The following is a 26565-nucleotide window of genomic DNA, read 5'->3' as shown; positions in this document are numbered from 1 at the left end:
ATGGTGAGTTTTTAGACACAACATAAAAAACGTGATTTATTAAAGAAAAAAAAAAGACAAGCTGGATTTTATTAAAATAAAAAAATTATGTTCTGTGAAAGACACTCTCAAGAGAATCTCAGGTGTTCAAGTTTGGGGGTTTTCCTTTGGGTTATCTCCAACTTGTATTCCACAAGGGGCAAATTGGAGAGACTTGCAACTAACTAAATCCCTATCTTATTTAATAATAGGGATATATTAGTGATTGCACACTATTTCACAAAATTTGTCCTCATCTCAACAGGTGCAGGGTTGTATTAGTTAAAACCTCTTTAACATTATTGTATTCCAATGTAGAAATAGCCAGTCCCAGCCTGTCTAGCATCTGCTTCCACAGTGCCCACTGACAGTGCCATTAGAGAGGTTGTAATAATCCTAAATTCTCAATTTATAATTTCATTAGCTTTCTTGAAACAACTACTTTTGTCACTCTGAAGTAGTTACGTTCAGACCAAATGGGCTTCATTATTTAAAGTACCGTATTTGCCATCAAATTCAACACAGACATAAGCATACATCTATGTGAAGGTCGAGATTAGATTGGTAGATTTGCATATTTTAATTAAATGCATAGTCTTAAATATTTCATTTCACAGTGTATCTTCTGATTTTAAGGCAAATGCTTTTGAGACAAATGTTGGTCAGCTTTTAGAAGACTGAGGATGTTTTAAGTAGTTTCTTCATCTTAATCATATGCATTAAAAATAAGTTTAATTTTTTCTAGAAAAGATAACAGCAATGAAATTTTCCATTGAAAACAATGGAATGTCACATAATAATAATGATGAGACTATATCTATTGCGGGCAATACCTCAAGGGGCATATATAAAGATTAAATACTTTTTGGGTGAATTGGGTTGAAATTTATATGCCAAACTGGATAATATTAGTGCCCCATGCTATTTTTGTTTCTCATGACAAGTACTCTTCATAAATTATATGTATATACTTCTTCATACTCCACTTCCATCTGGCCTTTATAGGAACAGACAGTGAAACCTTCAGGGGATAAAAATATGAAGCTAATTTCCACCAAAATATTGGATTTATTTTTCACATTGAAAGAACATTGCATTTAAGATAGTTCCCCTGGCTCATTCTTTAGGTCAAAAAGCAGAATAGGACACACTTCTCATCACAGTAGTACTTCTGGTATTATTTTACAAATATATGTTTCATGCTTTTGTAAAATGTTCAGGCCGAAATAAAAGAATGTATTCCATTAGATGGTTTAGCAATTACTGCATATATTTTATTTGGGGAATATATTTGGGCCCTTGAAAGATAAATTACTCAAAACAAGCTTTTGAATTGCCTGGGCATGCTCAGTGAACCTCTGAATGTTATCCTCATAACCCCCTTGAAGAGTATCTGAGCTCATCACTCTGTTCTCTCAGCTAGGGCACTCGGGTGAGGAGAAAATAAATTTCTGGGAGAATACAAGGCTCAGAAAAGGATTCATTAATGCAACCATTATACTCTCAGCCAACAGAAAATATGTCCATCTTACTGCTTTTTTTCTACAGCTGTGGAAGTAATTAGATGATAAATTATGGTGCTTTGGATGTATTATGGGGTTACAGGGCACATGGAACAAGAAATAGGTATTATGTTTCAGAAAAATAAGATTACTTTTTAAATACGTGTCCTTTTTCTTACTGGGTAGATTCTTCTAAAAAGGAGCACAAAATTATAGATGGCTTCTCAAGCTAATTAAAGACAGCATTTCAAATCACTCTTTCTTTTGATCTGCTCTTAATGCAAATTCACCAGTTTTCTACCACATAATGGTAGTCTTGTGGAGAAGTAAGATCATTTCTTAAATTTAATCATGAAGATTAACAAGAAAGAATGAAATCATATAGGATTATTTGTTGTCAAATTTACAAATGTAAATGACAGGCAAAAACTACTGCTTTTTTCTGTACCATTCTCAGTTCCATCATTAACATAATCAGTTTTATTATTTAAAATGGGATTACTTCACCTCTCACTATGTGGAGATGGTCCACTGTAATCTTGCTATTCTATTTTATTTTTGAAAATTGAAAGTATAATTATGACTTGTACTTGAGAGATTTTTTTAATTCATTTTATATCTATTTTGAAACAAATTCTATTTCTCATTCCGTAATATGTCATCTCAATCTGTTAGTTATAAAAACATACTTCTACATAAGTATGTTATAAGAAGAGTCACAGGAAAAGAAATATTAGAAAAAAAAGCAATGGCAAAAAATTTTGAATAGAGTCTAATACTGGGATTTTTACAGTATTTACAATGTTACAATGATTATGGGATGGTGAGGGTTACAAGCCTCTTGAAATACAATAAATTCTCCAAGTGAGACAGTATTTAAATTGACTCAAAGAATCATTTTTCCTCCTGTCTTCACTGTCAACCATTCCCCACTAGTAAGGGAACAAGGATGTTTAGAGCTTGGGCTTTGAATACTTGGATACCCTAATCCTTTAGGGTCATGGGTAATATATAATATTGCAGTAATTTGCCATAACTAAAATATAAAGGAATTGGTTTGAAGAACTTGTAGCAATCAAACTGTTAGAACAAAGACTGGGGTCAGGTTAGCAGAAAGGTTTACTAAATTTCTCTTTGCATGGCTTTACTGCCCAAGAGCCTATGAAGTCTCTTGATAGCAGCCACCTCCTTGCCCTAAGGTCCACTGCTAAAGCCTCTACACAGTGTTTTCCTTAACTGTCTAGGCATCTTGCCATACCTACTTCACGTATACCCCACTATGTAGCATGCTCCAGTTGGTGCGCCTACTTTTATCAGTTTGCCTCCTCAGGCTATCTCTAGTCTATTTTAATTGATAACAGTGACTGTATCACAAAATAATGATAAGCTAGTGAATGCTATAAAATCTCAGTCATAATTAGAGATAGAATAATGCTTTATGAATGAAAATAATGCTAATTTAAAAAAATCATGAAAATTTGGGTATAAGTAAATGAAGACACAGGAAATTCCGTATCAGCTCTCTCTTCAGAATTTTAATTTTCCTTGATATTAGCTTTGAATATTATCGTCATATGATAATCCCATTGTATAAATTAAAGATTATGTCATACTCTAATTCCTATAGAATAAGGATTATACTGCTAATTTACCTCTTCCCCTTATTGTTTTTGTCACTAAATTACAAAGGAATTAAAGAGATATTTATTTTCATTTTAGGTTAGCCTCAGTTAAAGTTGGTCCTGAGATAGCTGTATCTTATTATTAAAGTAAAAAAGACCATAACTGAGAAAAGCATCTAAAATAAATATTTAATCTCAAATATTTAGTTATGAATTAAATATCTGAACATTACATGTTCACTATATGGAACTTAGTTGTATTCATTCTTTTATCTCAATAGGATACATGTTGATTTCATACAATCCAAAAAATAGAAAGGGAAGAAATTTTTAAGAAATGTGGAAAAGAGTGGAGTTAGGTTTGATGATTTTTTTAATAAGCCTTGGTGTACTTTATTTTTCAAACTAAGAATATCTATGTATTCTTAATGCATATATTTTACTTAAAAGCTAGTCACCTAGGCTATTAAGATTATTATGTAGTAATAGTTAAAAACTATTATATATCCAAGATAATACATTGGATAGAACTCTCCCATTCATTAGTGAAAAAAAAAAACAAAAAAAAAACACCTTAATTTCAACTCACCTAAGTGGTGTGGCAGATATTGTTTCTTGACTCACCAGTGCCAGTCCTCCCCTTCTACCCTGATGATAAATGTCAGATATGCTCAAGGATCAAATCTTCCCTCCCATGACTCAGAAGTACAGGTTGACTATCATTAATGCCATTACTCCTTCCTACGACAAGCTTGGTGGTAAATTCGTGACCCAACTCTGGACATTGAGGTGTTTAGAGATCTATTGAGAAGTCTCTTGCTTTTAAAAAGAAATAGATATGAGAAAAAAATACACCTCTTTCACCTATAGATGTTAGGTCTACAACATAATATCTGCAACTGCAGCACTGTTTCCAATAGGTCAAGTAGAAAGCCTGAGAGTTGACTATTGGGTTCACAATATATACATCACTGGTGACATGGACAAGGCATCTTGGTTGAATGCTGGTGTGAAAGTCTGATTGCAGTAGGTTCAAAGGAAAATACGGGTCAGAGAATTGAGACAGAAAGCATAGTTTGTTTTTTTTTTTTTAGTAATAATACTGAAAAGAAGAATAGATAAGTAGGATATTAGCTATAGGGTGTGGGGTTTGCAGATAAATGATTCTTTAAATGAGAGAAATTATATGTATTTGTATATGTAACTGTATGTTGACAGCAATAATCCAGTAGAGGGAGAAACTGATGATGAGGAGACACAGGGGGCAATTGCTGGAGCAATGAACATAAATAAACCAGATGGGATGGGACAAGTACAAGTGTAGGGTTTAGTATGATGACATCATGTATGAGACGAGCAGGAAGATGGAGTGTATGAGCATAGATGTAGGAGGAGAGTAAATGTAGTAGCATGAATTTGTGGAAATTATCTTCAGGTTGTCTCTAATACCTCTGTGTAACAGGAAGCAAAGTAAGGATGGCAAGAAGCTGTCGAGTTTTGAAGGGAGGGGAGCAACTATGACATGATCTAGGAAAATAAGAAAATGAATTCATTGGAGAAGTGGAGTATGTTTGCTGGGCAGTACCAGCTGTTCACTTGAAGGTAGCAGTTATGAATTTAACTTGATGTCAGTCAGCATACATGAGTTTTTTTTTTTCTTAGTAACAATTAGCTGGGTGATCAAAAAAGTTTGGTAATTTTTGGATATTTTACAATTCTTCCCTCCTCAGAGATTCACAATACTTTTCTCTTAGTTTAATATTATTGGTTGAATTGTGCCCCCACAAAAGATATGTTGAAGTCCTAATCCCTGGTACATCAGAATGGGACCACATTTGGAAATAGGATGTTTATGGAAGTAATCAAGTTAAAATGAGGTCATTAGGTGGGCCCTAATCCAGTATGACTGGCAAACTTAAAAAGAGGTAAATTCAGACACAGAGGCAGACACGGGAGGAAGACATACATATGAAGATGGAGGTGGACGTTGGAGTCATGATGCCACAAGTCAAGGAAAGTCCAAGGCTACTCAAAGCTGGGAGAGGCAAGGAAGAAGCCTTCTCCTACAGGTTGCCTCTATTTCTGGCAAGAAGTGTTCAGTGGTTGAAGTAGAATCTAAACTAGCAGAATTAACAGTTATATGTAATAAATCATAAACAATAAATTCTGCAACATCTTTGGTATCCTAAGTAACTGAATCTTAAGGTTCTGAGGTCACTAACTTTAGTTCTATCTCTTTCAGCAAAGCAAGAGGCTTTCCAAAGTAAGTTAGGTGTTTACAATATTTAAAATATTGCTTCAAAATTTAATAGCATAGAATTGTTACAAAGCATGCAGGAAAAAATATAGGCCACATGGAATATTTTCTATCTGCTACAATCCTCTAATAGCATATTTGTTTTTGGTGTATACATTCAATTCATTCTGGCAATCAAACAACTTGTCTTGTGACCCCAGATAAACCATCTTATAAAATCTCCAAGTGATCTAACATTAACCATTTGCCTTTAAGTTTAGAGAGTTAATAGCTTAAAGTAGAGATGAAATATGGTTCATTTGAGAAAAACTATTTTTTAAAATTTACCCTTTCATTAACTTACCTCCATGACCATATCTTCTGTACCATGTAAACTCTAAAAATAAAAGAAAAAGCAATTTTAATCCCAAAGCAGCTTTCAAGTTGTGGTCTCAAACATCAATCAAATAACGGAGATACTAGTTAATGAAATGACACTGGCGGCCCTTTACTATTACAGCTGATGTATCATCACGTATGCAACTATTTATTTTTATAGTTGCATTAAAATTTGTGGTCAATAGAATTAGGATGAATTTTTCAGTACTAATAAGGTTATTGTTTTATTTCATTCATAAAGATAAGACTTAGCCACAATAAAACTACCACAAAGTTTTCTTTATTATATTTGTATAATATGTATATAAATATGCATGTAATTGTGTGTGTGTGTGTGTGTGTATAACTCCTGTGGTTATAGCCATATAGTTTAATGTCATTAAAATTCTTAAGCACTGATGAAATTATTATATTTTATGAATTCTGAAGTCATAATAATAAAAATTACCACCAAAATAAAATAGCATTTTTATTTCCTTAATAATAAACAAGAAATGTAATAGGATGCCTAGCAGGTTCATCATTAAAACAATCAATGAGGATTGATACATGAAGGATAAGATCCATCTATGTCTTGAACTTAATTAACAACTCAACAAGTATTTACTGAGCTAAGGTAATTGAGATGACAGTGTTAGAAAAATTGATTGTTAGAAAACATGCTGCTTTCAGATAAAAATATAATGCATCTCTCCCTGTAGGAAATATTTCTGAATCCTTAATTGCCTTTGAAAGATAGAGTTATAGTATATGTCCTAAAACTAGAGCACTTTCAAAACTACTTTGTTATTCTTAATGTCCTTGAACACATTGTAGATTATTTTAAAATTGTTTTTCACAAGACTGACCAGCCAGTAAGAAAAATTAAATTATATCAACTTACAAATAAATAAATTAAAAACAAAGGTAACAAACGTTTAAAACCCATTACTGTCTAATTATTTTACTACATTTTTCTTTTATTTAAGCTATTGAGGTTACCTGAATATACTGTATCTATATGGTGAAAATACTATATAATGGTAAGCTGTTGTATATCTTTTCCAACAGCACATTAAATTATGTCAATTTGCCAAGATTGGCCATAGCAGGAATATTTACTCCCCAGCAACTGATGAATGCTACACAGCAGGGATATTTTTCTCTCCCAGAGGTCCATTTTTTAAACATTTACCAGCTTACCACTACATAAGACTGATTAAATCTTGTGAAATTTTACTTGAAAATAAAAAGAAAAATAGGGTCAGCTTTAATATATATTAATTTACATATCTGACACAAATGTCAAAAATATTAATTTTAACTTCATGTACCAGATTTAATAAAGTGAATACACACATATTAATTATATTGACATAATTCATGGAGAATATGCAAAGGATATTTCTTACCTGATAAACAAGTTGTAAAAGATACTATCACAAGGTGACTGACGAGCAACCACATTTTCATCTTGTATGTATAAAGGTTAGTTTTTATGGTAGCTGGATAATAAACACCTGCATCAAAAACAGAAAAAAAAAAAAGGAAAGGAAAAGGATAGGATAGAAAAAAAAAGGAAAGGTAAATGCTCATTATTTGGGGTCAACAATATTATTGATTCAATTTTATTTTATGTTTCTTGTTTATAGAATAAGTTTTAGCTTATTTAAATATATTTGTAAGCACCATGTTTTATGAAACAATAGACTTGGTATCAGAGGGTTATCAGCTGCCTCCAGGATTGACGCTGTAGGAACATGAGCAAGTCACTCAATTGGTGTGTTCTAGTTTTTAACTCTAACAATTGATCATAACAGTATTTTTTTCTACAAACGGCATAGTTGCAAACATTTCCATATCGATCAATTTAATTGAAGATCATATTTAACTGAAGGAGGGCTGGTAGGAAGATTCAATTAAAGATATGTTTGTATAAGAGCTTTGTAGAGCAGAGCACAAAATCGGAACTTTGAGAAGTCAGCTCCACTAAGGGACGTCGCTCCAGTGGCTAAGCAGGGGGGTTGGAACCCTCGTGGGACAGTGTGGTCTCAGGACCCTCGCTGTCACAGAAAGACCGGGGGTGCCTGAGTGCGGCAGAGCTCCCAGGTATCAGAACAGGGAAGCCGGCTGCAGAGATGGAGCCGAGGCGCGGGCTCTCAGCTCGGGGTTGCCATAAACCATGATCCGTGGCATAGTCGGGCCACTGCTCCTCCAGCAGGGACCCAACAAGCGGCAGATCCGGGGAGATTCCTCTTCCTCCCCTGGGAGGAGTGGCACGGGAGGGCACCACAGGGTTCTGCTGGGTTTGGAGACTCCACACGGGGTCAGGTGCCAGAGATAGAAATGCTGGGTCACAGGCCGGGTGAGCATGGAGTGCGGCCGGAGACTGGGGAGACAGGAGTGATTGACTGCTTTTCTCTGGGGGTGCACTGAGGAGTGGGGCCCCAAGTTCTTGGCTCCTCCAGGTCGGAGAGTGGGAGGCCGCCATTTTCATTCTCGCCCTCCAAAGCTGTAGGGAAAGCTTGCAGGGAACAAAAACTCCCGATTGCAAACCTGAGCAGATTACTTAGCCCAGACCCAGCAAGGGCGGGGCAATTCCACCTCCGGCAATGACATTTGGGAACAACAGCAACAGGTCCCTCCCCCAAAAGATCAGCGAGAACAGCCAGCCAAGACCAAGTTTACCGATCAATGAGAACGGCAGAACTCCAGTGCTAGGGGAATACTGCACATAGAATCCATGGCTTTTTTTCCCATGATTCTTTAGTCTTTCAAAGTTAATTTTTTTTTAACTTTTTCTTTTTTTAATTTTTCTTTTTCTGTTTTTCAACCAACATCTTATCAATCCCTTTTTTAAAAAAATCTTTTTTATTTTTCATTTTTAGAATCATATTCTATCCCTTCATAGTAGTTATATATATATATAAGTTATATATATATAAGTATATATATATAAGTTGTTCTCTCTTTAAAATTTTGGGATACAGTTTCTTCTAACAGACCAAAATATACCCTAAATCTCTAGTGTACGGCTTTGTTCTAGTCTCCTGCATGATCACATTCTCTCCCTTTTTTTCTTTTTTTTTTAAAATCCTCTTCTTTCTTTTTTCAACCAACTTCTTATCTTATCAATTCCTTTTATAAAATCTTTTATAATTTTCATGTTTACAGTCATATTCCATCCTTTCATCGTATTAACCCTTATTTTTGTACATATATGAGTTTTTCTTTCTTTAAAATTCTGGGAGTCACTTTCTTCTAACAGGCCAAAATACACCCAAAATCTAGTGCATGGCACTGATCTGTGCACCAGCCTGATCATATTTGATCATATTCTGTTTTTTGTTTTTGTTTTTGTTTGTTTTTATCTTTTTCTTTTTCTTTTTTTTTCTTTTTTCTTTCTTTCCCTTTCTTTTCCCCCAGTCTCAGGTCTCTTCTGATTTGTTTAGTGTATATTTTCTGGGGACGTTGTTACCCTGTTAGCATTTTGTTCTCTCATTCGTCTATTCTCCTCTGGACAAAATGACAAGATGGAAAAAATCACCTCAAAAAAAAGAACAAGAGGCAGTACCGACTGCCAGGGACCTAATCAATACGGACATTGGTAAGATGTCAGTAGAGTTCAGAATGATGATTTTAAAGATACTAGCTGGGCTTGAAAAAAGCATGGAAGACATTAGAGAAACCCTTTCTGGAGAAATAAAAGAACTAAAATCTAACCAAGTCAAAATCAAAAAGGCTATTAATGAAGTGTAATCAAAAATGGAGGCTCTAACTGCTAGGATAAATGAGGCAGAAGAGTGAATTAGTGATATAGAAGACCAAATGATGGAAAATAATGAAGCTGAGAAAAAGAGAGATAAACAACTACTGGATCACAAGGGCAGAATTCGAGAGATAAGTGATACCATAAGACGAAACAATATTAGAATAATTGGGATCCCAGAAGAAGAAGAAAGGGAGAGAGGGACAGACGGTATATTGGAGCAAATTATAGCAGAGAACTTCCCTAATTTGGGGAAGGAAACAGGCATCAAAATCCAGGAGGCACAGAGAACCCCCCTCAAAATCAGTAAAAATAGATCAATAGCCTGACATCTAATAGTAAAACTTACGAGTCTCAGAGACAAAGAGAAAATCCTGAAAGCAGCTCGGGACAAGAGATCTGTAACCTACAATGGTAGAAACATTAGATTGGCAACAGCCCTATCCACAGAGACCTGGCAGGCCAGAAAGGACTGGCATGATATATTCAGAGCACTAAATGAGAAAAATATGCAGCCAAGAATACTATATCCAGCTAGGCTGTCATTGAAAATAGAAGGAGAGCTTTGTAAACTTATAGACATCATACAAAAGTGGTATATTAGGATTTCCTGTTGGTAGCTTGTGGAAATTTTTTTGCCAGAAATGTTAATTTTTTCAAAACTAAAATATATTGACTAATAACACATCATCCATCTTCCTCTCCTTCCCTTTTTTCATTTATTCATTCAACAAAAAGTAAAAGTAAATAAGATCCTTATGTGTCAGCAAGGGAGAATCTAGGTTTTGTGGGGCCTTATCTTTAAAAGTTGGGGAGCTGTATTTAAAAAGGAGAAGAAAACAAAAATTACTGAGGTAAACTAAGCCACAAAACTATGCAGTAATCTAATTACAATACCTTGCTTTTATAAATTTTGCAAAAACACAGCATCATGTAATTATACTGGTGAGGCTTTGCCCAGCAGGGCCTTGGAATAGTCTCATATAAGGGAGGTACCCCACAACTTAAGCTTCATTATCTGTGGTACATCCATCTCTGTGAACAAGCATAGAGATAGAGGAATCAGAAAGAAAGAGATAGTTGGCTTGCCCATAAGAAGTTTGTAGATCAATGGGAACACAGATGTGTACAAAAATCAGTGTGATGGAATAGTTGTTTAGACCTACATGTTACTAAACTTGAAAACTTTTAATTATTTTAACTAAAAGCACTGTAAAATACATCATAGTGGGAATGGATCTGATTATGGTAGCCAGGACATATGACTTAGTTAGGTTTGAGTCATTTGGTGACTTCAGAACCCAACCACTTCTTTCTGTAACTCCTTGAGAGCAACATGTCCCAAGGCACTAAAAAGGGACCTCTTCAATTGGGACATAATAGAATTCCAACTTTGAAAGATATTAACTCATGTTTTCAAATAACATATAATAACGGTGAAAAATCTCATGACATAGAGTTGAATGTAAAATCTAAATTAAGATAGAACATGAAAACAATTCTGAAAAGAAAATACCTAATGTCACAATGCTCAATATATAAGTATATTTAAACATTTTCTTAAATAGCAAAACTAAAATGGTACTAATTGCCTGCATCATAATGATGTGGGGAAAAAAAAACCAACATGGGATCCTACTTATTTTTTTCAGTTGTGATGAATTTTAAGACCATATTTACCCTCCTGATTTGCCAGAATCCTAGCATTTGCAGAGACTAGTAAAAATATTTAGTGGTACTACATAGGCCAGGATAAACACATTTTTCCTTTTGGTATGTCGATTATTCTAAATTGAAAAATCAATCAAGAAACAATTATTTCTAAAAAAAAAAGTTGAGTTGTATTCTCAAATTTTATTTATTTTTTATTTATTTTTATTTTTATTTATTTATTTGACAGAGAGAGACACAGCAAGAGAGGGAACGGAAGCAGGGGGAGTGGCAGAGGGAGAAGCAGGCTTCCTGCTGAGCAGGGGCTCCATCCCAGGACTCTGGGATCATGACCTGAGTGAATTCTCAACTTTTAGAGAAACAGAGAAAATATAGTGGAAATGGGTCAAATTAGCATCAGGAAATATTTAAAAATATTCTTAACTGAGGAAAAATAACAGTTATGTTTTAAATGCCAGGATCAATTTATGACCAGTTTCTTTTTCTTGGACAGAGGTGGGAAGGTGGAACTATAGGTTTGTATAAATTGTATTTTCTAGACTCTTAATATTAATTTTATTTTATTTCTTTTACTAAGCAGGAAGAAAAAGAAATAGGTAAATGGAAAAAATTCCTTTAGGAGGCAGGGAAATCAATTAAATGATCTATGGAAAGATTTTTAGCTTTTCATTTCTATGATGTATAGTATCATTCATATCTAAAGGCAGACCTAAACGAAAATTATTGAAACCCATACACATTGTTTATGTCCTCTAAAGTTTGTCTAAAAAATGTACATTTGAGCATTTTCTTAATCTGTTAGGTCCTATTTCCTCTCACTGAGTTATGTACACTAATTAGGATGAGTTCTTTTCATTAAAAGGAAGATGGGGTACCTGGCTGGCTCAGTCGGTGGAACATGGGACTCTTGATTTCAGGGAAGAAAGAAGGAAGAAGAAAGAAAAAATAGAAAGAAAAGAGAAAGAAAGAAAGAAAGAAAGAAAGAAAGAAAGAAAGAAAGAAAGAAAGAAAGAAAGAAAGAAAGAAAAGAAAGAAAGAAAGGAAAGAAAGAAAGAAAGAAAGAAAGAAAGAAAGAAAGAAAGAAAGAAAGAAAGAAAGAAAGAAAAAGAAGAGAAAGAAAGAGAGAAAAGAAAGAAAGAAAGAGAAAGAAACAAAGAAACAAAGAAAGAAAGAAACAAAGAAAGAGGTAGAAAAAGCAAACATAAACTATGCCAAAACTGTTGTGTCAATCACTTATTTTTGTAAATATTGACTTTGGTAATATACTGCAAAAATTTTACAGATTATAAAGCATTTCAGTTTAATGTGGCAATAATTATTGGATTTAAATAGTTCTGACTTACCTATTAATAAACTGTTATAGTTTGAGAACTCTAAATAATTCTCATAGATATTCAACTTTAAGAGCAAGGGATGGCACAGCAGTTTTGATATTGAATGTAGAGGAACCAGCACTGACCCGAGAGAAAAAGAATCAGGTATATAGAGGTAAAGAATGAAGAACAATCTCTGTGAAAGTTTTCTTGAGATTTATAATTTTGATGAAGTGTGTCAGTGAGATTTTGGTCTATGTATCTCATTGACTTTACAGGTAGTCTCAGAAAGGAGAGCTGGTCAAAAGAAAGATTAGCTTTGCCCACACAAAGCAAGTGATTTCAGAAAATTGGAAATAAAATACATAAGAATTTTCTAGATCTGGGATGTCATTTGACATTTCCTCCTTAGATAACAATCACAATATGTGGGAAGGTATGGCAAGGCATAGTGAAAAGAGAACAAGGGAATTCAGCCAGATCTTGTCTGAATTTTGGCTCATCCATTTCTTATGATAAAAATATTTTTTATTTGCCATATAACTAGATTCTCAAAGTAAAAATGAATTCCACCTCAGGTGTTTCAAAAATTCAGAAAGTCCTCATATAAATTGAGTGGACATATTAATATAATTAAATTTCTCTCTTTAGAAAGGGATAAATAGGAAAATATATCCAGCATAATTAGAATTCATCTTCACTCATGCCAGATTTGGATGTTTTATTATCTAGGCAAGTCACAAAACAAGAGCTTTCCTCACTTCCTCTGTCAGAAAATGTTAATCAAAACTTGCTGTAAAACTAAAGCCAATGCCATTAACCAGTTTTAAAACTATAGTTGGGGTTTTCTCAGTTATTCAGAACTACTAGAGTAAAGATTTATTTATATCTGAATGTATATTTTCTAACAAAAAGACCTTATCCTTATTATATTTTCCAAAAATTAATTATGCTAGTAGATTTGGCTACTAGAATCAGGGCCATAACTCAAGTCTAATGGTTGATACACCAGACATATAAGATATTGTGGTTGTTTTTCTTTTAAATATTAATACAATTAGTGATAAATTACTAATGTACTAAATAATGAACTTCTTGATTTTTTGCAATGGAATCTTCATTTTGTCAAAGTTTTCACAAATAGCACACGTATAAACACCCTGGGTACTTGTCATGAAATGTTTCCCCATTAATGGCAAGACTTATACTATCCCAACCATTTTAAAAGTGTACAGTTCACTGTATTGTGTAAATTCATATTGTTGAACAACCATCACCACCATCCATCACCATAAGTCTTTACATCTTTCAAAACTGAAACTCTGTACCCATTATACAATAACTTATTAGATCTCCTCCTCCAAGCCCAAGATCTCCTCCTCCAAGCCCCTGGCAACCAAGAGTCTTCTCTATTTTTTATTTCCCCTTTTTCCTACACCCCAGCATCTGATAACCTCCATTCTACTCTCTGTTACTATGAGTTCAACTTTTCTCATCCATTCTTTAGCTTGCAACTTATGGCAAGTTATTCAATCTCTGACCCTAGTTTTCCTCATGTGTAAAATAAGGAAAGAACGACTATTTCATAGGACTATTTTAAGAGCTGCATAACATTGTGCATGTGAAATACCTATTATGAAAGTATTTAATAAATATTAATTTATTATTCTACTAGGCCATAGGCCCACCCAGGTCAGGGGACATGGCTCTTATTTATTGTTGGCTTTTATAAAGCCTGGCACATAGAAGTCTCTCGATATACATTTATTGAATAAATGAAGGAGTGAGCAGACCACTCCATAACTATTCCAAAGCACTTGCCATAAACAAACTGAAATTTAACTTTAATTCCTTAAAATAAGGGTAGGATGGTGAAAATAAATAACAAGGAACGTCGCCTATTGGAGCTTTGGTCTTTGTTAGGGAATATTGCTGCTTATAAACATAGTCTAAAATAGAGTATTCTAACTAGCAATATTTTAAAGCATTTTTTAATACGCACTTATTGAGTGTTATTGGAAGTCTGTCTTCTAATCTGAATATTCACACTCCAGTCAGAAGGAAAAGTTTTCATTATTTTGAGCCTGTCTGTGTCATACCATGCTATCTTTTCCTTCACTCCAAAATATTGCCTATTTCAATAGGACAGTGAGTCATCAGCCTGACAGCATGTAATTTATTTCATTTAATGGGTTTCTTGCTGTTCAAATATAAAAGCATCTTTCACATCTTGTCCACACATTTGTTTTCTGCTAGAGATTTGTTCTATTGTGTCACCAGTTATCCTATCATTTGTGACTCCCTGATCACATCCCCTCAGCAGTGATGTAGAGCAGAGAGGCAGAGAGGCTGAGCTCACTCCTGCATGCAGAAGAAACTGCTCTTCTTCCTTCACTCTGGAGAACATACCATTCAGCTTTTCCCAGCTCACTCCCAGCCCCCACAGGCCTGAAAGTGCTTCAGCAAATGAAAAACAAACAACTCTGACAAAGATGTGCCATTTATAGGAGCAGACCTTTTTCTTCTCAGTAGTTGAAAATACATGATTAAAAGTGGAACCAAGGATGCATTCCTGTCCCTGAGGCCACGTTGTGCTGGCCAGCTCCCTGGACTTGCTGGCCTTCAGAGGGCCTTCGGAGCCCTGTGGCTTCTCTAGCCGGCGGAGTTCTCCCCGCTGCTACTGCAGATGCAGCATCCCCCGAACCATTACAGATCTCTAGGCGTCTAGTGACTGTTGTAACCCTGACACAGACTGGCTCTACCTTAATTTCCAAGGGAATTCAACTTCTTTTCTCCAGTATCCTTTATTAAATGTCTTTGTCACACATTAAAACAACAACATGTTACAACAAGGCAACATAGTGTGGCACATTCTATCCCTTCCTTCCTTTTCCTCCTTTCTCCCACACTCGTCTTTCTCCCCACCTCTCCCTTTCTAACTTAGACAATGCTAGCGTTCTTTGAGAAATTTGGTCCATATCTAGATATTCATTTTTCTGTTGGTCAGACACCATGTAGCTCTTAAGTTTCGTTCTGGCATAGGCTAATCCAAATGTTATTCAAAAAGCTTCAATAATACGTTAGCAAGCATTTCTCCAATAACAATTATTTGCAAAGTATTTAGTACTGTTATACAATTAAAGGATGTATATAACTAAGGCCAACGCAACTAATATTTCATTCAACTGATGGTTATACAGTTATACAATCATTTACATTGACAGAGAACAAGATTTTAGGACTACTGATAAAATATTAATATATATAATCAAATGGTCACACCTCCATTTTAGAAAGAAAAAAAAAGACAGTTGCGGGGACATCAGGAGTCTATCCTGATCTACCCTCAACACAGTTCATGAAAGGCCATGTTAAAAAGAATACTTACTCATGCCACTCATATTATTTCTGAGAAACATTTGTTATAAAGTACTATTTCCAGAAAACAGTTAGAAGAAGCTTATTGGAATTGAACACGGATTAGTCTAGGTGAAAAGACACCAATATCTCCTACTCTACATTTTAAGAGCAGGGGACATTTATCCTCAGACTCATTCTGAAATTCTGCCTCTGCTAAACAAGTCATTTAATCTTCCTGAGCGGTCAGTCACCCAGTCTGGAAAATGGAAATTCAAGTTCCTTCTTCACAGGATTGTGAATACTAACACATGTATGGATTTGGATACATGTGTGCATGTATGTATATGTGTAAGTAAAAACCCTACAACATATGTACATAATAAAAGTAAATATTAAAGTGGAATAAGTTAAATCTTCCAGAAACAAAATTAGTTTTGAAGTCAAAAAACACTACGCCTTTAGAAAGGGGATATTATATATTTAAGTGTTAAGTCCATTAAACATCTTCATATCAATATTCTATCTCTCCAATTAATTTTCAGATGAAATTTAATTTAAACATAGGTGACATATCTGCCTCTAGCTGAATGACTGCCTATTTTAGATGTTCTTCTCCAGCCTCACATTGGCTTCCTTAAATTCTATCATCAAATTCTTATTATCTCAGTTCAAAAGTTTTTCTGCAAAGTCATTAACAATATTGTAGCAGCTTACTGCTATGATCAAATATAATTAGTAAAACTTTCTGAAGAACTTGCTGTTCGAAGCCAAAGAATAAGAGCACATACTCAAGGAAAACACCCCATTTTCTGAAAATAATCATAAACAGTATCCTTTCTCAGAACAGTCATATATATTGCTCCACTGGTGGGTAGAGCATAATATTCTTTGGATTGCAACCATCTTAGTCCCTGAAACACCCACCACTTGATTTTGTGTGCAGTATATGTAAAAGGAGGAGCGATACAATACATTTCAAAACATTTCAATAAATATAACATCACCAGATTGTGAAATATGATTTAGAGCCTGCTGAGAAAAAAAAATCTGAAGGCGTTTTGAAGATATGGATATTAACTGAGTGCTGACAGCACGGCCTGCGTTTTATAGAACAATTGAACTACTCACATTTTTAGATAATTGGATTTATGATTAAGTTAATTACTCATTTATTTTTAAAATCATGTAATACATGCAGAGGAACTTAAAAAAATTGTAGAATCCCTGTTTGTGATATTTATAGCACATTATTTTTCACAGGCTAATTTAAGCCAATGATGTCATACAAGACTATAACTGATACAGTCATGCTTATTCATTGAGACAGTTTCAGGAAACCATCACTTTTAGGTAGTAAATAGAAAGTCCTACATATATTTTGTTCCACATTTTAGGAGTCTATGTATATATGGTTAGGTATCTCTTGAAATTTGAGAAAATGCAGAAAGGCCCTGCTGATTCCAAACTCTCCCCCCTACGCTCCCATGAAAATGACATGGTGCCAATTCTACCCAATTATTTTGCTTGAAAGTATAAAATTGAGATACTAATGGAAAATGGAGATAGTAATCATGAACAAATCAGGCAATATGATTTTTTAAGTATTTGCAATTCCAAGAATTATTGATTCAGTCAATGAATTATTGATTCAGGAGCTGTTTTATCAAGCAAGATTTAAAACTCAAACGTATATTTATGAGATTCCACTCAACTTCTTTCCTATCAGTGTATTAATATGAATCAGTTTATTACTCAAGGGCAAATACATATTTTATTCTACTTTAAACATAGTGCTACTTTTGGCAAAGAATTGCTGCTCACAATAACAGATGAATATCAAATACAAGGTGAAATACGACAGGTGAGTTTTAGTACAAGTTTAGAAGGACACTGGGAAGCAGAACTGATAATCCTTGTGTTGTCAATGATTTGCCTAAAGGATCAGTGGAAGCAACTGAATGGAGCCAAATAATGAGTAGGAGTGATGAAGGTAACAAAGTAACCTCAGCTAATGGGGACAGTAAAGGAGCAACAACAAGCATATGTGCTAAAATTTTTACAAATTATTTATCTATAGATCATCTCATCTGATCCTACTAAATGTCTCTGAGATTTTTAGAGATGAACTGCGTCATCAGTATCATGTGGATTGCCCAAAGATACACAGAGCCAGGGTGTGAATCCTTCTATTCCAGACAGATATAAGCCCTATACTCTTCACTGTTTATTTTTTAAAAGATACTTAGAATTTATCCTTGCTCTAGATTACAAGAAAGGATATTTTGTATATTTGTTGATCAACATATTTTTCAAAATGCTGTTATTGCTTCCCAAAACACAGGCTAGGGGCCACCTACCTTAACAGCATTTGGATGTACTCGTTAAAAAAAATAGATTTCTGAGAAACTCCCAAGAAAGTTAGAGTCTGTGGGAAAATAACCCAAGTATCTACATTTTAATCAAGCTTCCCAGGTAATTTGTAAGCATACTAAAGTTCAAAAACTATTGTATTAAGTATATTAAGTGAAGGTCAGAATATTTCCAATACTCACAGAGAACAATCAAATGTTTTCTGAATTCATAAGGCCACATTTAAAACAAGTACAATCTAAATATCAGAAGGTATGCAACATTTAATAATTTACCTCTTGAAATTATGTCTGAACTGTACTTTCTTGTGGCATTTGGTCTGGGTGAGAATTGAATATCCTGTATGTCTACATCTGATTTACTTTACCATGTCATAATGAATAAGGCCTTTTGATATATCACTTTGACTAATACCTGGAAGGGTTCCTACTGTTAAATGAGACCTGTTGGACTATAATGACATGACTGAATGTGCTGTTAACTTGTCTTGTTGCCCAACGGCAGTTCAAACTGATCTGAGATAGCTGTACTACTACAAAGAAATGTGTTCCATGATACCTTCCCTGTGATTCACATCTAACAATTCAAAACAGGATTTAATAAGTCTTTGACAGCAGAAAAAAAAATTCCCATGCCAGCAAGACAGAACTTTCAAACTTCTTTCCCTTTTGCTCTCCCACACATTCACAAAAGAACAAAACCTGGGAAGAAACCATACCAGATTGAAACACTCACTCAATTTACACTGGGAGTTTAAAGACTTCCTGGGCTGTAATCTCTCCTTTGTATGACTTTATTCCTCTGTAGAGATGGCCATGTCTAATAAAAAGGCTTCACTGTTACTGCCACTCTGCTTTCTGAAGCTCCACTTGAAGCCATTCTCCCTAATGCAACTGCAAAGTTTCAGGATGTCAGAGCTGCTTCTTGCTGCACGATATCTGTATGTCTTGCATGTAAAAGAGCAGGTGTTTGTTCTACCCCACCAATCTAAAAGCACATAAAATTTCTTACTGTCTTCTGACAAGAGACCCACCCATGATTAAAGAACAAGCCTGATGATCTTATATCTCCTATTAGCTGCTGTTCAGGTTAAGAGAGATGCCACACAGAAGGAAAGAGTAGGATATAACCTTTGACATTCTATTTTTTAAACAACAGAGAAGAGTCACTAGCTATAAGTCATTGTATCAGTACTTAAACTGATGCATGATTCCTACCAAAATAATTTAAGCCCCTATAGCTAGAAACAATATAAGAGAATTATTTTTTAAATGCATTTCAATTCTATTAAAACAATTCCACAAGTACTTATTTTTGAAACACATATAATATTTGTGCTATTTAATCAGATTATCACTTTTTAATGCATGCTATTCAAAGACCGAGAAATTTGTTTCATTTTCTTTGAAGATTATAAAATAATGTAATCATTAATGTAGCTGGATGGTAATTTTAATTATTCATTCATCCCATGCATATTTATGAAGCACCTAACAAGTCACGACATTTTGTAGTAGCAGCAAACATATTGGTAAATCAAAGATATACATTCAGTGAGAGACTTTCTAGATTTAAACGTCTCAACAGCAGCTTGTCTCATTCCTTTTTCTATACTCCATATTGCCTAATGCAAAGCCTTACACATTGAAGGCACTCAATTAACGTCTGTTGAATACATTTATGGAGTAATTACTAAAAGCAAATTATTGGTCTATAGTTGATAGGCAGATCTATGCAAGCAGAAGGAAGTGGCAATAGTAAAAGCATAAAGTAGGAAAGTAAAGGTTAAATTCAGACAACTCTCCAGAGTTTAATATGGCCGGGGCATGAACTCATGTGAGCAAGCATTAGAAAAATATAAGTGGGAAGAAGCGTGTATTCAAATTATGGAAACTTAAATGCCAAGTGTTGAACTTTTGGTTCCTTCCACAGGCAGTGAGTGAGTTTCCCTTGCTGAACTGTTCTGCAAGAAAATATCATCATTCTCTTTAATCCTAAGTGCTTTGGTTGATGAACACTCTGTTCTTCAGTCTCCTTTTCATGGTTCCATTGACAGAAGAGATATTGAGGAAGCTCCCTAACTCATGTATTTTGATGCCCTGATGTGGAGGTTTCAGATTTACAGCCAGCAACAACATGGTCTTGAGCTGTACAAAGAGGTTTATCCCTTTTTACTCAAATTTGTATCAAATATTAAGTTTCCAATAAGATAAGAGTTGATACATCCCTCCATTTATATATAATTTCAGAACAAAGATGTGGCTGATGCAAAAACTGAAATCTAAGGGAGAGGGATTCCACAGTTTCTGATAAGAACTTTATTCTCTCTTAACATAAGTAATTATTTCTTTGTATCAAGTGTAAGTCTTACCAAACAAGTATTTATTGAGCACCTACTATATGAAAGAGCACAGATGAACCCCAGTTTGATAACAGAAGTGGAGACAAATTCTCAAACTTCAGAAACTTAAAGTCTAGTTAGGCACAAGGATCAGAGCTATTTCACTGGATCTATCCCTGATCCCTGTTACCAAGAGTAATCTGTGCCATAAGTTTATTATTTTAATGAACATGTATCCAAATATCTGAAGCTCAGTGAATAATACAAAATTTAAAGTGATCTTCAAAGAAGTTAACTCTCTTGTACTCTCTGCCCCCAAATTTGTCAATGATACACCATCATTTCATAATTCATTCAACAAATATCTATTATCTATTTTATATGTTATACTATATATTATACTAGATTATAGAAATCATAATTATAATATTATAGTATATATTATACTTTATAATCATATTGTATATACTATAATTATAATTATCATTAGAAATATTATAGAAATTAAAAGATTAATTAAATAGTCCTTAGTTTAATAATTAAGATAAACACACTCCATCATCAGTCAACTTGCAAGCCAGGCTCTGTTCTAGAAGCTTAAGTATTAAGTAATATTCATATGAACCAATGATGCAGTTATTATTATTAACCTCACTTTATGGATGAGAAACCACATCTCTTCTATATTTCAAGACCTAGATCAAGATTTATCTTTATAGGAAAGTCTATCCTCTGGCAACCTCATATGAGGTTTTCTCCATTGTCTAAAATCATGGAGTGAGGGGCTCCTGGGTGGTTCAGTCATTTGCCTTCAGCTCAGGTCATGATCCCAGGGTCCTGGGATCCAGCCTCGCCTCGGGCTCCCTACTCAGGGGGAAGCCTGCTTCTCCCTCTCTTACTCCGCCCTGCTTGTGTTCCCTCTCCCACTCTCTCTGTCAAATAAATAAATAAAATCTTTAAAAATAAATAAATAAAATCATGGAGTGAGTTGTTTGACTCACTCATGGATTCCTTATTATCAGGTTCTTGCTTATCTTTCAAATGCAAAGCCACTTCCAACTGAATTTAGGGACACTTTATTAGAAAACATATTTGAAGACAATTTCAGGGGTTGAGAAAAAAATTATTTTGGAAAAGTGTTTTCTTTGCCAAAATTTGGTATTTTGACAGGTCTTGATGGCTTATGAGGATAAGTATAGCAGAACATCTGACTATAAAACTATCCTGGAAAGTCTGGGCATATGGTAAGAGCATTTTAGATTTTTATATTATCAAAAGGCAATGAGATTAAAACACAAGAGTGTAGATGCAGTCAGAATTATTTCATATGACTATTTCATTTGGGCAAGTTATATCAGCAATTAGCAAATGGAAATATTAATATGTACTTGTGAGAATTACATGAAAAATGTACACAAGATACCTGTATTAGTTCCTCTTCACCTCTAGCTAGATTAGAAATTATTGAGGAAAAAGAACATGACATATATATTTTCATATTCCTATTGGGTCTTAAATACTTTGCATCGTGTGTGATCAATAAATACATGTGTGTGCATGTGCATGTGAGTGGGTATGTGTGTATTTAATGGCACTGAAGATACGTCATAGAAGAAACTGATAATTAAAAGAAAAAGCACCACACCTGTGAATGTCTATGTAACTGCCTTCATTTAGAAGCTGTTGAGCACAAGATTCGCTTTAAACAGTTAACATTGGATTGAGCATAATTCCATGCATTTCTACAAATGGGAGGAATGATATGACACTATTTCTCTTCCAAGATCTAATGGATTCTCTAATGCTGTGCAGTTGCCAATACAATTTGCACTGTAGATATATAAAATCAGTAATTTAGTTAGCAAATGTAGAAACAGTTATGTAGGCAATTTGATTTGTTTAAAAATATTTAAGGGTCTATCCTGTACCCTGTGTTAGGTCCTTAGAGATTCAACAGACCCAAAATATATGGTCCTCAGCTTCAAGGGGGCTCCAGACCTGTGACAAATAAACTCTGCTTGAAAGTAGGAGGTGCAGGAAAGGGGGGAGGTCAGGGATGAGTTCTCACCTCTTGACTTGCCCATTGGTTTGGAAGGCACTGCCACTTGGCAAAGGGGAAGCAGCGTTTTGGTGAAAAAGTGAGTTGACCAGAGATTTAGTTTTGAGTATGTGGTAGGCTTCAGTTTCCTCTTATACATCCAAGGGGCAATACCAAGTAAACATCTGAATAAATGAGAACAGAGTATAGAGGGTGTTGGGGTTGGGAATAGGTTGATTTCCTAGAGATAACATTTGAAGCCCAATAACAGGTAAAACTTCCAAGTCAATTTGTCTTATGCAATGGAAAAATGAAAGGAAAATAAAATAAACAGCAGAAATATAAACCCAAAATGATTTTTCCCCCAACATGGCCCTCTCACTAACTAAAAAAATAAGGGAAGAAAGCAGTGACAGCTGTACCTATTGGCAGGAGCCCTGCAGCCCTTTGCTCAGTTGCCAGAATTATTTACTTTCTTCAAGTTTCTATGAGTTTAGAAGAAATACTTTTGGCTTTGGCTCAAAAATCCCTGCTGAATTAAAACAGATTTTTAAAAATGTTGCTTGGTGTTTCAAAGATTTAAGGAATATCACTACCGTAGTTTCAGTTCCTTAGAGTAAAGATGTTAGAAACTCATAGGTTTGAGAATGCAGTAATTCATCCTCTCTTATTTTTGTGAGCTAATTTTGAATGCATAAGACTTATTAAGGCTACTAAAAGACTTTTAGTCTTATTCAATAAAGTATCAGGATTGAATTCAATATGTCCATATTTATATCCCCAAATCTTAAATCATCAACATTTTAAGCGATTTTGATTTAGCTTGAAAATTAAACGCCTTACATGACTATACAGAAATGATATAATGATCTCCACAGTTAAGGTAAAAAAAAAAAAAAAACCTTACACAATTAAGCAGTAAACTTTAGGCAAAATAAATATTTTAACGTGAATTATCTAAGTGACCATTCATTCTTTATTTATATTTGAATTATATCTGAAATTTTTAATAATAATAATAACCAGGATATTCCTGCTTAATATTTTTGGTATTTTAATAAGTATTTTTTTCTATCAGTAGATACATTTTGCTTTCAACCCCATCATGCTTTTGTTTATTCACTCTCCAGTTGTTCTCATTTTTGAGTTCCATTTGTTTAGTGTGTCTTGAATTTTTGGGAAGAAGAATTTGCAATGATTTATATTCTGCTAAATTGAACCTCTTTGACTCTCAGCATTCCAGCAAAAACAAAAGCACCATGTACTGCCTTTTATATTTCTTTTTAAATACATTATATAATAAGATGTGGCAAACTCACAGTCAGGTCAACTAAAAAATTAAAAGTTTCAGGTTGCAAAACTCTTGCCCTTGTAAAAGTGAGCTTCTCAAGAAACTAAGAGTTGTTACTGTATATTGTCTCTGTTCCTTTCTGGTCTATGTTGCTTTTAGGCTCTCTCTTTGCTTAGAGGACCCCTTTCAATATTTCTTGTAGGGCTGGTTTCGTGTTTGCAAATTCTTTTAGTTTTTGTTTGTCCTGGAAGCTTTTTATCTCTCTTTCTATTTTCAATGACAGCCTGGCTGGATATAGTATTCTCGGCTGCATATTTTTCTCATTTAGTGGTCTGAATATATCATGCCAGTCCTTTCTAGCCTGCCAGGTCTCTGTGGATAGGTCTGTTGCCAATCTAATGTTTCTACTATTGTAGGTTACATATCTCTTCTCCCGAGCTGCTTTCAGGATTTTCTCTTTGTCTCTGAGACTCGTAAGTTTTACTATTAGATGTTGGGGTGTTGACCTATTTTTATTGATTTTGAGGGGGGTTCTCTGTGCCTCCTGGATTTTGATGCCTGTTTCCTTCCCCAAATTAGGGAAGTTCTCTGCTAGAATTTGCTCCAATATACCTTCTGCCCCTCTCTCTCTCTTTCTTCTTCATCTGGGATCCCAATTATTCTAATATTGTTTCGTCTTATGGTATCACTTATCTCTTGAATTCTGCCCTTGTGATCCAGTAGTTGTTTATCTCTCTTTTTCTCAGCTTCATTATTTTCCATCATTTGGTCTTCTATATCACTAATTCACTCTTCTGCCTCATTTATCCTAGCAGTTAGAGCCTCCATTTTTGATTGCACTTCATTAATAGCGTTTTTGATTTTGACTTGGTTAGATTTTAGTTCTTTTATTTCTCCAGAAAGGGTTCCTCTAGTATCTTCTATGCTTTTTTCAAGCCCAGCTAGTATCTTTAAAATCATCATTCTGAACTCTAGTTCCGACATCTTGCTAATGTCCGTATTGATTAGGTCCCTGGCAGTTGGTACTGCCTCTTGTTCTTTTTTTTGAGGTGAGTTTTTCCATCTTGTCATTTTATCCAGAAGAGACTAGATGAATGAGAGAACAAAATGCCAACAGGGTAACAACGACCCCAGAAAAATATACACTAAACAAATCAGAAGAGACCTGAAACCGGGGGAAAAGAAAGGGAAAGAAAAGAAAAAAGAAAAAAAAGAAAAAGAAAAAAAAAAAAGAATATGATCAAATATGATCAGGCTGGTGAATAGATCAGTGCCACACACCAGATTTTGGGCGTATTTTGGCCTGTTAGAAGAAAGTGCCTTCCAAAATTTTAAAGAATATGTACAAAAATAAGGGTTAATACAATGAAGGGATGGAATATATGACTGTAAAGATGAAAATTATAAAAGATTTTATAAAAGGAATTGATAAAATAAGAAGTTGGTTGAAAAGGAAAGAAGAGAAATTAAAAAAAAAAGGAGAGAATGTGGTCAGGCAGGAGACTAGAACAAAGCCATAAACTAGAAATTTAGGGTATATTTTGTTAGGAGAAACTGTACCCCAAAATTTTAAAGAGAGAACAACTTATATATACCAAAAATAAGGTTAACTACAATGAAGGGATAGAATATGACTCTAAAAATGAAAAATAAAAAAGACTTTTAAAAAAGGGATTGATAAGATGTTGGTTGCATTGGATGTTATATGCAAATAATGAATCATGGAACACTACATCAAAAAAAAAAAGATGTTGGTTGAAAAAGGGAAAAAGAAAAATTCAAAAAAAATAGAAGAAGAAAAAAAAGAAAATTAAAAAAATTAACTTTGAAAGACTAAAGAATCAGGGGGAAAAAAGCCATGAATTCTATGTGCTGTATTCCCCTAGTGCTGGAGTTCTGCTGTTCTCATTGATTGGTAAACTTGGTCTTGGCTGGCTGTTCTTGCTGATCTTCTGGGGGAGGGGCCTGTTGCAGTGGTTCTCAAATGTCTTTGCCCCAGTCGGAATTGCCCCGTCCTTGCCAGGGGCCAGGCTAAGTAATATACTCGGGTTTGCTCTTGGTAGCTTTTGTTCCCTGCAAGCTTTCCGTACAGCACAAAAACAGACACATAGATCAATGGAACAGAATAGAGAGCCCAGAAATGGACCGTCAGCTCTATGGTCAACTAGTCTTCAACAAAGCAGGAAAGAATGTCCAATGGAAAAAAAGACAGTCTCTTCAACAAATGGTGTGGGGAAAATTGGACAGCCACATGCAGAAGAATGAAACTGGACCATTCTCTTACACCACACACAAAAATAGACTCAAAATGGATGAAAGACCTAAATGTGAGACAGGAGTCCATCAAAATCCTAGAGATCACAGGCAGCAACCTCTTCAGCCTCAGCTGCAGCAACTTCTTCCTAGAAACATCGCCAAAGGCAAGGGAAGTAATGGCAAAAATGAACTATTCAGACTTCATCAAGATAAAAAGTTTTTGCACAGCAAAGGAAACAGTCAACAAAACCAAAAGACAACTGACAGAATGGGAGAAGATATTTGCAAATGACATATCAGATAAAGGGCTAGTATCCAAAATCTATAAAGAACGTATAAGACTCAACACCCAAAGAACAAACAATCCAATCAAGAAATGGGCAGAAGACGTGAACAGACA

General features: G+C 34.6%; 1 protein-coding gene across 3 annotated transcripts in view; it reads right to left on the bottom strand.

Annotated features, from left to right (window-relative positions):
- Positions 1 to 26565, bottom strand: part of CNTN1 (contactin 1) — a 359923-nt gene that overhangs the window by 158587 nt on the left and 174771 nt on the right. For all 3 annotated transcript variants that reach the window (XM_078075893.1, XM_078075892.1, XM_078075891.1), the window contains 2 exons: positions 7169 to 7276; positions 5743 to 5775 (listed from right to left, as the gene is read on the bottom strand). In XM_078075893.1, coding sequence (XP_077932019.1) covers positions 5743 to 5775; positions 7169 to 7229 — 94 coding nt within the window. In that variant the 5' untranslated portion in view covers positions 7230 to 7276. The remainder of the gene's footprint in view (positions 1 to 5742; positions 5776 to 7168; positions 7277 to 26565) is intronic.

Source organism: Halichoerus grypus, chromosome 6, assembly GCF_964656455.1.
Source record: "Halichoerus grypus chromosome 6, mHalGry1.hap1.1, whole genome shotgun sequence".
In the NCBI taxonomy this organism is placed as follows: domain Eukaryota; kingdom Metazoa; phylum Chordata; class Mammalia; order Carnivora; family Phocidae; genus Halichoerus; species Halichoerus grypus.
The sequence above is the reverse complement of the archived record's forward strand: the minus strand, read 5'-3'. Positions and strand labels throughout refer to the sequence as shown.